General features: G+C 36.1%; 1 protein-coding gene across 2 annotated transcripts in view; it reads right to left on the bottom strand.

Moving 5' to 3' along the window:
- Positions 1-985: 985 nt before the first annotated feature.
- LOC141361749 (uncharacterized) overlaps positions 986-13,544 on the bottom strand; it is a 114,795-nt gene continuing 102,236 nt past the window's right edge. For both annotated transcript variants that reach the window (XM_073863502.1, XM_073863501.1), the window contains exon 3: positions 986-2,422. In XM_073863502.1, the coding sequence (XP_073719603.1) occupies positions 1,419-2,422 (1,004 nt within the window). In that variant the 3' untranslated portion in view covers positions 986-1,418. The remainder of the gene's footprint in view (positions 2,423-13,544) is intronic.

Genomic DNA, 13,544 nt, shown 5'->3' with positions numbered 1-13,544 from the left:
GTTTACAAAGCACTGAATTGTTCAGGACCTGAGTATATTTCTGAAATGTTTGAACAATATAAACCAAACAGGAACCTGAGATCAACAAACTCTGGTCAGTTAGTGGAACACAGAGTTAAAACAAAATATGGAGAAGCTGCTTTTAGCATCTCTGCCGCACATGATTGGAATAAATTACCAGAAGAAATTAGATGTGCTACAAATGTATTGATCTTCAAATCCAAATTAAAAACATTTCTTTTCTCTTGTGCCTATGACTGAGCTTTAAACATAGCTATACTGTTTAGCATTACAGTTTTTATGTTTATTTTTATTTTATCGTCTTTTATTATCCTTGAATCAGCTTTGTGTCTGTGTGTTTCCTGTTTTTATTGTGATGTTTTTATTAGCATTGTTTTTTTTTTTTGTAAAGCACACTGAATTGCCTTGATGTACGAATTTGTGCTATATAAATAAAATTTGATTTGATTTGATTTGATTTGATAGCCAATTAGTATATGAGGGGATGATTAGTAGGTCAACTGGTAAGTTTGGCCAGGATGCCGGGGCACAACCCTACTCTTTTTCGAAGGACATCCTGGGATTTTTAACAACCACAGAGAGTCAGGACCTCTGATTAACGTCTCATCCAAAGGACAGTGCTTTTTTGACAGTATAGTGTCCCCGTCACTATACTGGGGTGTTAGGACCCACACAGACCACAGGGTGAGCACCCCCTGCTGGTCTCACAAACACCTCTACCACCAGCAACCTGGATTTCCCAGATGGTCTCCCACCCAAGTACTGACCAGGCTCAGCCCTGCCTACTGTAGCTTCAGTGGCCAAGCTGTCTGGTGATATGACTGCTGGATAGCAAAATCTCATTCAACTTTGGGTTCTATAAGCATTCTCCTTATCTATCTCTGTTTATACCGACAAGACAGCTTGTGAAACTTCCATCAGGTAAGATCCATCACAGGTGACAGTGATTGTTACACTCCTTCAAAATATGATTTTCTTTAATGGAACATAACCAGAAACAATGTTGCATATTTTGACAATATACAAAAGTAAAATAGCATTAATCATTAAGCATTTCAAATGAATGATTTATTTGAAAACTCTGCCTTTGGGAACAAAACTTTTACAGAGGTTTGTTAGTGCAGCGCACACAATCACTACATCATCTAGCGTATCAACATGAGACACAAGAGTAACAGTTTGTAAAATCTTGAATTTTTTCCACCGACTAATGACACCGGTTGGTTTCCACCATTAGGCCAAATGGTCAAGCGTATCCCAGAATGCAGAGGTAGGTGAAATGATTTGGGAAATGGTTAAAGTTACAATAGGGCAGGCACATAGTCTATATTCTTATTTTACTATTAACTTGTTTTACCAAGTTTGACTGTTGATGAACTCCCACAAACATTACAGTGTTAAGGTTTCTCTCCAGTATGAACTCTCTGATGGGTTTTTAAGGAACCTGAGTGAGCAAACGTCTTATTACACTGAGAGCATTTGAAAGGTTTTTCACCTGTATGAAGTCTTTGGTGATTTAGTAAGTTAGCCCGTTGACTAAAACTCTTCCCACAAACACTACAGTGATAAGGTTTCTCTCCAGTATGAACTCTGTGATGGACTCTTAAATGAGATGAATTAGAGAAGCTCTTCCCACAGACACTACATTGATAAGGTTTCTCTCCAGTGTGAACTCTTCGATGAACTCTTAATTCAGATGAATTAGAAAAGCTCTTTCCACAGTGAGCGCAGACGTAAGGTTTCTCTCCAGTATGAACTCTCTGATGGGATTTGAAGTGACTTGAATAAGCAAACGTCTTGTCACAATGAGAGCATTTAAAAGGTTTTTCACCTGTATGAAGTCTCGTGTGATTTAGTAATGTAGCATGTTGAGTAAAACTCTTCCCACAGACACTACAGAGATAAGGTTTCTCTCCAGTATGAACTCTTTGATGGGTTTTTAAGTAACCTGACTGAGAAAAAGTCTCAGCACACTGAGAGCATTTGAAAGGTTTTTCTCCTGTGTGAACTCTTTGATGAATATCAAGATTTTGTTTGGTTTTGAAGGAATTTCCACATTCAGTGCAGTTGAAAGGCTTTTCATCACTGTGTGTCCTCATGTGAACATTTAGATCAGAGGAAGAGACACAAATCTTCCCACACTGCTCACAGTGAAACTGCTTCTTCTTCTTCTTCTCTCTGTGGTCTTCTGAATGAAGTTTCTTCTCTTGTAAGGTAGTAAAGCTGATCTCAGATCTGGTGAAGAGTTTCTGTTCTGTGTGTTTTCTCTCATGTCTCTCTAAATGTCTCTGTGAGCTGAATGTCTTTCCACAGGTGATGCAGGAAAGAGTTTGTGCTGTCAGTCGCTCTTTTGATGTTGAGGACGTTATTTCTATATCCAAACATGAATCACTCTTCACATCTGAAAGAAACATGAAACAATTAAGTTGTCTTTTCATTCTTATTTACAAAAAGAAGGATGAAGAATTGAGATTCTGTATCTTTTTCTAGATTCACACATATAGACAGAAGACAGGTGTCAGTCCTGTTAATAAAGCTGGGTCATTGCACATCAAATAAACCAACATTTGTAATCATATGCAGAAAAAAAAGTAATTTAGGGATCTAGAGTGCAACCAGCTGTTCAAGGGACAAAAAGTCTCCGCAACTCTGAAAGAGTCCTTTTGGTTCAACAACAGACACACATACATCGTGGTCTAAAACAATCAGTAGCCGTGTTTGCACTATCGGGCTTCAAGGGGGCGTGCCAGTGCCTGCCGAGGCCTGTGGCGTTTGCATTGTCACTTCCGGGGCATGATCGTGCTTCACTAGTGCTTCGTTTGGGCTTAAGGCCCGGCTTTTCTGGCCCGCCGAATTCCTTGGGCCAGAGCGGGCTTCTCGGGGCTAGGGGAGTGGTAAAGGTCAAAGGCGGAGTTTATCTGAGTCTCTGGCAAGATGCGCATCCGTCTGTCTGCAGATTTAAAACTTTAAAAATAATTGGGATCACCAGTAATTTACTGTTTAACGGAAGATGCCTGCTATGTTTGTACTTTGGACTGAAGAAAATGATCTGCATATGAAAAAACAAACACGCGTTACAACGCCGAACTCGCCATGCTAAGGATCCGGCGCACACAGCTACCGGTTCGGGAGAAGTTTATAAAGTTTCGGGCACAGAACAAAGTGTTTAAAGTGCAACAGTGCTGAGAAATTAAAGATGTGTGTTGGATCATCATTTCATCGTCCGTGTATTAAAGAAGCGATCACTCGAGTCACGATGGTATCTACAGTCGGTGAGTTAACATGCTACGTAACGTTTGCATACAAAACACTTAAAATACAATACAAATAACAATTGCATAAGTGTCTTACATGGGTGTTTATTGTGTTATATCGTCATCTCTGTTGAATTTTTTAGTCAGCCCTTAGAAAAAGTAACCATGGTTTTATTATATTAGCCATGCTTTCTGGTATTTTGGAGATTAATTTAACTCTTATATGAATGTAGCAAACTTTATATGTGGGTATACTGTATGTGTATTTACAAACCCTTTATACAAAACATCACATGTGCTGCTTCTTTTGTGTCCGTTTTACAGAAAAAATGCCAACGTAAAGCTTTCAGTTTGTCATCCAGGAGTTTTTATTTTGTATATGAGAGATGACACAGCAACAGATGCAAGAGCAGGAGATGAAACGAAGATGATGATGATGATGAGACGACAGGAGTCATGGATGTTGAAATCCCGTTATTACAAAAAGCCCGTTATTACAGTTATATAATTGTCCTATTTCAAAGTTTCCTGATGACACCACCGAAAACGCGTCCACCTGTCACACCGCCATCTTGGCCCCCCGCGTGTTTTTTAAATAAAGTTTGAGGAAGCTTGATGATGACGTTGATCCGCGACCGGTGCGCTGTAGTCCGTTTAGCATACCGTAAGCATTTTATATCTGACGGCTTTATTTAGGCTTCAAAATGTATACATTTTCGTTTAACTTATAAAGATTATCTTGATAGACAAGACGTGTAAGGTTCATAACTCTTTGTTGAACACAGATCTTTTTTTGCGATTTTCCAAAAGTCTATGGGAAAAATGAATGGCTTTTCGATCGAGGGAACCCATGCGCCGCTAACTTCCGGGTTGGCCTACAAAGTGACGTCATGACTTCGGCACTCTATAGACGGTTTCAGCAGTAACAACATAAACAAGCGGCTGTCGCGATCCGCACGTAATTTCCGGTAAACTCCGCTAAGAATAAATAACAACAAAGTTCTTTAAACGTAGTTTATTTATATAACAAGCACAAAAAACAACACATAGATTACCTACACTGTAAAAACTATTACTATTATCTACTCAATATTTTTGGTGAAGCATTTTTACACTTAAAAAAATTTAGTAAATTTGAAAGCTATGAAATCGATTAGATTTCAGTAATTACATTAATTTCCTATCACAAATTAAATTGAGTAGATGGAATCAAAAATATAAAAGCAAATCAATAAAAAATCCCAGTGAAGTCTACTAAAAAATTTAGTTGATATCATTAAAAATGTTACTTAGATGTAGCTGAAAATTTTGTGAATATTATTTAACTAAAATAAATTATTTTTATTTACTTAATGTTATACATTTATTTCATACTGAACCATCAATTATCAATGATAAACAAAGGAATTTGTATACATTGTTTTATTGAAAATGGCAAACATTGTACATGTTACAAAAGCAATCAGCTAAATAAACACTGAGAGGTCTCTCAAATTCACAGCATGCAGAATCCACACCTCTTGAACCCGGACAGGTGGACCACCAGCACTTGTACCTGCAACAAAGATAACTTTATTTAAACGGCTGTCCGCTGTGACTCTGGACGCTGCCACAGAGCGCCACTTAGTTTAACATTACAATAACATATTTGTCTCAAATCTGTAACGATTTACAAAGGCTACGAATGCATATTTTATATCTGGAAGTAAACTTTGTCTGACTAAACTCGCGCTATTTAATGCGAACGTCCGGTGTGGTGTCAGAAACTGTGAGTTCTCCTACACGAGACGCAGCACATCTCCACCGGTGTGCGAGACCCTTAACACAAAAAAGAAAAATAAAGCATAGGCATATGGAGTCGAGAGATAACTAATATAAATGTATATAAGCGTGTGAGCTCTGTTAAGCTCTGTTGTGTTCCGCTTCCATGTGAAAGGTCTAATAAATCCGGGTGGAGCGAAACTGAGGACCGGATTTCGGATCGCCTGACTATCAGCCAGTACAGATTTACACGTGTTTGTCTACACAACCACTTTATGCAGTAATAAAACGATCAGAAATTATTATTTTACACACATTTCAAGTAGCAAAGCTGTATTAATACTTTGGTGACCTGAACAAATAAGTAAAATAAAAATATTCTTGATTAATCTAGCAGTAGGCTATGTGCACAGAAAGCTGTTATTGTACCCAGTTTACGATATGGCTCCGAAAGTATTCAGATAAATACACCTTAAGTTGTTTACGCAAGGACACATCAAATATTTCATTAAAAACAAGTGTAAATATTAATAAACTCAACACTTACCAGGATTTTTGAGGAGTTTTGATGTTGCTTGTCTTCCTGCAAGAGGCGCTGTTTCTTCTGCTGCTGATTAAAAAAGCGTTGGCTTTGTGATTTTTAAATTTACATCTGATTTAATGATTTTTTTTGCCTACATTTACTCAAATAATACAATGTAATAATGTTTCACCAAAAATATTCAGTAAATCATAGTTAAAGTTATGCATGAAATTTACTAATTTTTTTGTTGATGTTAAATACCTATGTTAACTTGAAATGAGCAATTATAATAGTTTGAAAGCTGAAATATATAAGTGTGACATTCTCAAATATATTGATTCAAATTTACAACAAATATTAAGAATATCTATTAGAAATAATCTGTTAGTTAAATACTTATTTTATTTGATGTATACAACTAAATAATATCTGTACATTTTACACACAAATATATGTTTATTTTTTAGTCATTAATTTTGGTTTGTCTAACTCAAAAAATCAACTTAGTGACATAAAGAGATTTTATTAAGTTATTTTAATAATTTATTTTAGTGATATTTACAAAGCCACTGAATTATTTTTTACAGTGTAGGAAACCAAAACATTTGTTATTTTCGACGAGGCATTTGTTCAAGAGATCAGTTTAGCAACTAGTCAGACCACTAAAAAAAGGAAACCGGTGTTATGGATCAACTGGGGATCGTGTTATCTGGGGACATGCGCGTGCACGCACTTAAATTTACCTGACATACCAGCGACCGCGTCAGTTTCGTCAAATTCGATTTTCAAAACCCTTATTAAAAACGTATATCAAATTATTAATAATTGTTGTTATCAATGTTCGACCACTTTGTTTCCTCTGCTTGTGTTTCCGTTTATTTGACGCAGTTTAAATTAAGTTTTATCCTATTTTCCTTGAACCAATTGCACCACGCCCACGTTAAAATGGGACAGCTGTTACCTTTTCGATGCGATGTTATCATTAAACTTGCCAGCGGATTTAAGTACATTTGTAAGTATTTTCTTTGAAACACAAATGTATCGTAGGAAAATATGCATCTGTAGTGTACCGTCCTAATGAAAACATTTTGGATATTTATTAAATAAACCAGTAGTTAAAGCAAACATGTATTGAAACATCATTTACTTTTTTAGTGCAATGTAATTGCTTTTCTAAGCATTCTCTATGGTTCATTCTTCTTTTGATAAACAAGTAATTAAATGCATTCAACACGTCTAATTGTATAAAGTTCATTTAATATAAATTAGAGTTGAAGGCAGCATAGATGCACTTGTTTTGTTTTAGTGTTTTATTATTTGAAATTACTTGCTTGAAAAGTATATTAGCCTGACTTAAATGGACTAATGTTTTAATTGTAGGACTTGGCTGAAGTTAAGAGAGGCAAATGACAGTCAAACATCAATCTGTTTTTATTTTTCAAGCAGATCAGAATTTGTGACAAATGTGGAATTACCTAAGGTAAATGACTGATTTTTGAAATTACATCCATACACGTTACATATGCTTACAAAATGATATTGTTTTGTAACTCAGTGTAAAACTGAAAGTAAACTCTTTAAAATTGTATCTTGTTTCTGTGATTGGATATGTGGAGAATACATTGTTTTCTGTAAACTTTCTCAATAAATAACTGGTTTCTATTTTTCTGTGACATACTTAGTCTTTATAGTCTTTACAATTCAAAACTCATCATGCTGTAGGATATTGAGGTGACAATGGGACTTGCAGTTTTCTCCATCAATGCTACTAAAGATGATACAGTGATGATGATTTTATTTCTTTGTTACCATCCTAAGTTTCAAAAAATATTTTCTCAGCTTCAACAGGCCTACTGCCCTTCTGTTTATGGAAGCTTTATGACAAGTGCTCAATGTAACCACATAAGCAGAACATATCAATAATTCATCAAATTCTGATTTAATAACAATTTTTAATAATTTTTCTTACATGTATGCTTTAAGACATTCTTAAATACAGAACACATCATTATTCATTACTGTAACTTACTATTTGCAAACAAAGTTGTCTTTAACACTGGTGGCTGGTGCTAATTTTTTTTGTTGTTGTTGGGGTTATAAAATTATATAGTTTACATTCAGATAACTCAACATATAAAGAACACTTTTGCCAGATGTTCAGTGTCCTTAGGCAAATCAGCCTGAGGTTGATTGGCAGGCTCTACAGTCCTCTCTTATACACATAATGTGGTAGTATTGTATTTGAAAATGAATTTAAAATGTTACAGGTTGTAACTGAGTGCATAGGGAACTGGTAATTTAGCAAAAAAAAACAATATGAAAAATATACAAATATTTTTTATATTTATTGAATTGATTTTTTGTTCTTTTGCAGTTGTTTCTGATTATGAAATTAGTATTTTGTATATTCCCATTTATTTACAAGTTATCACAAGGACGAATGGTTTGTGCTTTTACTAATTATAAGAATATTTTTCATACTGTGGGTGTTGTTTCATATAAGAACTTCTTTTGAATACTAATTTGTTAAATCAGTTATGATCACTTAAAAATATATAAACGCTGGGTTTTCACTTGTGAGAAAATAAAAATAAACATAAACGAATGAAGAAGGACTAGCAAGTCAGCATGCCCAGAAGTGAGGTTCGAACTCTGGTGGTTTGAATTGAAGCGATGAGCACTGTCCACGAGGCTAAGGCTCCACAACGCTAACTTAGTATATTATTGCGTGACAGACTGCAGACTTTATGCGCTCACACGTCTAACCAATTTAAATTGATTAGTCTCAAAATAATATGGGCGGGGCTTAACATTAAAACTTTTTAAAACCCGCTTATGAACAGCATTTAATACAAGAAAACAGACAACGAGAAAAAGACAGTCTCAAATAATAATAACAACATTTATAGGTGCTCTAATAAAGGTTTTCATAAGGGCTCCTTTGGATAATCAAAGGGACGAATCTGTCGCCGTCTAACATCTGCTGGTATATCAGGTAAATTTACGTGCGTGCACGCGCATGTCCCCAGATAACACGATCCCCAGTTGATCCATAACACCGGAAGTAAGGTTCGGATCCAGACGTGTGTCACGTGCGTCCGATGAAACCGTCTATAGACGGGTTGCACGGCGACGTCACTAACTGGTTGCGCGCGCAACCGAGAAGCAGAAAGAAGAGACGTGCATTGTGTTGTATGCTAGTAGCGGTGTCTGTAAGTCAAAATGCCATGGAATTTTTGCGTGGAAAATAGTACCAACAGAGTCAGTGCTGGGTGCCTGATGTTAACATACCAGTAGATGCGACTATTACGTTACTAGCATTATAATTATAACATTATAATTCATACATGTATCACAGTAACACTGCAAAAATAAAGACAGAAAAACAGATCCAACTAAAATCAAGTCTTATTTATATACAAACAATAAAGAACGCTTCAATAATTAAGGTTGTTGCAGTAGCGGATCAGCTCACCAATCGGGTTTTCTGCCTCCTGGATGCGCGCGCACCCTGCAATGTTTGTAAACTTGCAACCCCTCTATAGTAAGTCGCTTTGGATAAAAGCGTCAGCTAAATTAATAAATGTAAATGTAATTTTGTGGTGAACTATAAGCCTACATGCCTGTTCCTCAGTAAGTATTAAAGATATCCTAAACTCCTTTAAAATTTTAGTACTTACATTTTTGGATTTTTTGATTAGTATGTATGTTTGTGACTGAAAATCCAAAACAGGTGCTCACATCAGTTAAAATTTTTTAAAATAATTCAACAATAATTAAGGAGACATAGCCTACCTGATGGAATAAAATCGTCATCTTCATCAGTGCAATCTTCCACTTCTGTGGGTTCAGTTTTAATTTCTGGGGGTTCAGTTTTGATTTCTTTGGGTTCAGTTTTGATTTCTGTGGGTTCAGTTTTAATTTCTGTGGGTTCAGTTTTGATTTCTGTGGGTTCAGTTTTAATTTCTGTGGGTTCAGTTTTAATCTTCATCATGAGGTTCGTGCAGTCGATGAGTTTAACTGAACACATCTTCAGTTTGGTCTGCAGGATCTGCTGCTGTTCTCCAGCGTTACAGACCCCGGTCAAGTGAGCCGTCATCTGCAGATGCACGGTCAAGCCAGCCGTCGCCTAAACTTTGATGCACGTCGTTTCCTGAAATTACGGTACGGATACTTGCAGCGGCCAAAAAACTGAGACCGACGTTGGCGATTCGACTTCTTGCGACGCGGAAAGATCTGACGGCCGGATGACGTCAAAGTAACGCGAGAGAGAGTCGACAAACAATACGGAGGCTAATGTCTATTCGCTCTCGCTGTATTTGACGTCATCCGTCTTTCTTTTTTCGGCGCACATCAAGTCAAACGCACCTCTTGTGTATTTCATCGGTTCCTTCACCCAATAACAAGTTAAACGTATTAACAACTCTTTTTATATTAATCATTACAAAAAATAGTATAATCACAGTCGAAGACATTTCACTTTCAATGTTGGACTAAAAAGATCACAAAGTGTTTATAATTGTAACATTCATGTATTGCTTTCCCTGCAGGGTTAATGTTAACCTTTTAATAGATTCTTCTTCAGGATGACCCTCTCTGTGTTCCTGTCACTTATCAAAAGTGTTTTACTGGACATTTACAAAGAAAACTACAGGCAAAGTCTGTCAATCATACATATCTACACATCATTTTTGCAATGGTATTATTCAAAATCCTTATCGTCTGACATGAACATTTTAAGAATATCTTCTTCAGGATGACCCTCTCTGTGTTCCTGTCACTTATCAAAAGTGTTTTACTGGACATTTACAAAGAAAACTACATGCAAAGTCTGTCAATCATACATATCTACACATCATTTTTGCACTGGTATTATTCAAAATCCTTATCGTCTGACATGAACATTTTAAGAATATCTTCTTCAGGATGACCCTCTCTGTGTTCCTGTCACTTATCAAAAGTGTTTTACTGGACATTTACAAAGAAAACTACAGGCAAAGTCTGTCAATCATACATATCTACACATCATTTTTGCACTGGTATTATTCAAAATCCTTATCGTCTGACATGAACATTTTAAGAATATCTTCTTCAGGATGACCCTCTCTGTGTTCCTGTCACTTATCAAAAGTGTTTTACTGGACATTTACAAAGAAAACTACAGGCAAAGTCTGTCAATCATACATATCTACACATCATTTTTGCACTGGTATTATTCAAAATCCTTATCGTCTGACATGAACATTTTAAGAATATCTTCTTCAGGATGACCCTCTCTGTGTTCCTGTCAGTTATCAAAAGTGTTTTACTGGACATTTACAAAGAAAACTACAGGCAAAGTCTGTCAATCATACATATCTACACATCATTTTTGCACTGGTATTATTCAAAATCCTTATCGTCTGACATGAACATTTTAAGAATATCTTCTTCAGGATGACCCTCTCTGTGTTCCTGTCAGTTATCAAAAGTGTTTTACTGGACATTTACAAAGAAAACTACAGGCAAAGTCTGTCAATCATACATATCTACACATCATTTTTGCAATGGTATTATTCAAAATCCTTATCGTCTGACATGAACATTTTAAGAATATCTTCTTCAGGATGACCCTCTCTGTGTTCCTGTCAGTTATCAAAAGTGTTTTACTGGACATTTACAAAGAAAACTATAGGCTATACACATAGGCAGAATTTTGGTGGGCAGGACCAGAGCCAATTACTATATTGTTTAAACTATGATTTAACTAATCGTATTATCATATAATTTGGTTAATCTTATTTGTGGTTATATTGAGTAAAGGCTAAAACATTTTGGGGTGGTTTTTCATACAGGGTTTTAGTTAGTAAGTGACAAGAAATATATCAGAGCAATTCTTTTGTCTCAAGATGAACACCAATGTTTTTCGTCTGATATGTTTGTAAAACTTAATTCTACTGTCCCAATTTATATATCGCCTATTTCTGTATTAATCTAAAACCTGTTTGAGAAACCACCCCATTTACTGTTTGAACACTGTGCTGCTGCGTCTCACTGACTGCACTTAGAATTTAACAGTTGTTATTGCTGTGTAACACTATATAGAAATAATCTTATTATTAAATCCCATTGTTGTCTTTTAAATCTTTCACTCGGCCAGTATTTCAGTCTTTTGATGCAGGCCACAAGAACTTCTCCAAAACTTTTCATCCCTGGCCAGACCCATTCAGTCTCTGCCATTGTCCATCGCCCATCCAAACTCCTGGCCACGTGTCCGGCCCAGCGCTTCTTGGCCTGTTTGACCTGGTTGACGGCTTTCTAGACCTTGCTCATCTTCCTCAGTTGCTTGTTGCTGATATAATCCGTCCTCTTGACGCCGACCAACCGCCGTTCAAGGGCGCATTCGGTCACTGCCAGCTTCTGCTTATCAGCAGCAGTCAGTGACCAGGTCTTGGCCCCATAGAGCATGGCCGGTAGGACGGTGTTATTGAACAGGTGTGCACATAGGGGGGCGTCGGCCGTGTTAGTGACCACCTCTGCTATAGACGCGTAGCTGACCCCCATTGTTGTATATTTGTTTTTCTAAATTTAGTATTTGAAATTTTGTACAAAATTAGCGCTTAACAGCCTTCTGTCAGTCAAGAGGTTGATTGATTAAAGCTAGAGAAGAGCACGTGGGAGACGATGGTAAAAAGAACAGAGAGTTGAACAATCTCAGCATGAATTACACATGTATTGTTTATACCAGAACTGCTTAACAGCAACATTATATTAAACCTTGAACTTCTATAAACATTCTCCTTATCTATCTCTGTTTATACAGACAAGACACCTCATGTGAAACTTAACAAACATGAGATTAAATGAAAATGCATTAAGCAAGAAAAAAGATGAATAAGACATATAACACTAAATGAATGAACAAATGTATAAACAATAATATAAATATAGCTGCAAGCAGCAATACCGGGGTCAAGCCGAAAGGGCACAGAATGAAGTAAATTTGAGTTTGGATGAGCAGTTTAAAGAACCTACACTTTGCTGCCTTAAAATTTTTTGTTAAATCAACTCAGATTTACAAGTCATGTCAACAGAGATGAGTTGCACAACTTATAAAATATAGTTGAGAAAGGTCAACTTAATTTTATAAGTTATAACAACTCACCTGTAGTTATAACAACTCATCTCAAGTCAAGATGAATAATATTAAGTTGAAATGACTTGTAAATCTGAGTTAATTCAACAAAAAAATTTAAGGCAGAAAAGGTTTTTTTACAGTGTAAGGAAACCTTATGATTTCAGATGATTTTATAATGACTCATGAATTTAGATGAAACTTTGCCGGTTCACTAGGTGGCGCTATAACAAAATCATGCATGCAACCTCAGGTCATGACTGTTTTATATCTAGCTAATTTCATGACTATTACACTTTAGTTTAGCAAAGAAACAGTTGTATCACCATATGGCTTGCTGGATATCAAAGGTTTTGTTCAATTATGAGGTCAACTAGTGGTGCAAGAATACATTTTTTTGTGTGGTCTCATACTTTGATCATACATCAGCGTATCAAATCTGATGTAAAAATCAAATTTCGTTGCGAAGTTATAACCATTTATGTGTAAAAAAACACATAATTTTTTTATTATAATTTAAAGGTAATTTTTAGTTTTTTTTGCAATTTTCTGCCATTTCTGATGGAAATTTTCAAATATATCCAATAGAGTTTTTTGTTCACAAGGTAATGCATTGTTCTTCCTATGGTGGTTTCGAGACGATCAGATTAACACTCACAGAGATATTTGCGCATGTTTTTTAAGTGCTATTTTGCTGCGCAAAGCTAACCATAAGGCAAATTATGTAATGTTTGATATCGTTGAACTTGCCGACTACTCTGGATTCCGAGAAAACAAGTCCCGTGAAAATACGTCAATTACAGCCAAAGTTATAAGCGTGTACAACATTTGTCCTACCACTAGGTGGCGCTGCAACGAAACTGGGCATGCC

This window comes from Misgurnus anguillicaudatus, chromosome 24, assembly GCF_027580225.2.
Source record: "Misgurnus anguillicaudatus chromosome 24, ASM2758022v2, whole genome shotgun sequence".
Taxonomy (NCBI): Eukaryota; Metazoa; Chordata; class Actinopteri; order Cypriniformes; family Cobitidae; genus Misgurnus; species Misgurnus anguillicaudatus.
The sequence above is the reverse complement of the archived record's forward strand: the minus strand, read 5'-3'. Positions and strand labels throughout refer to the sequence as shown.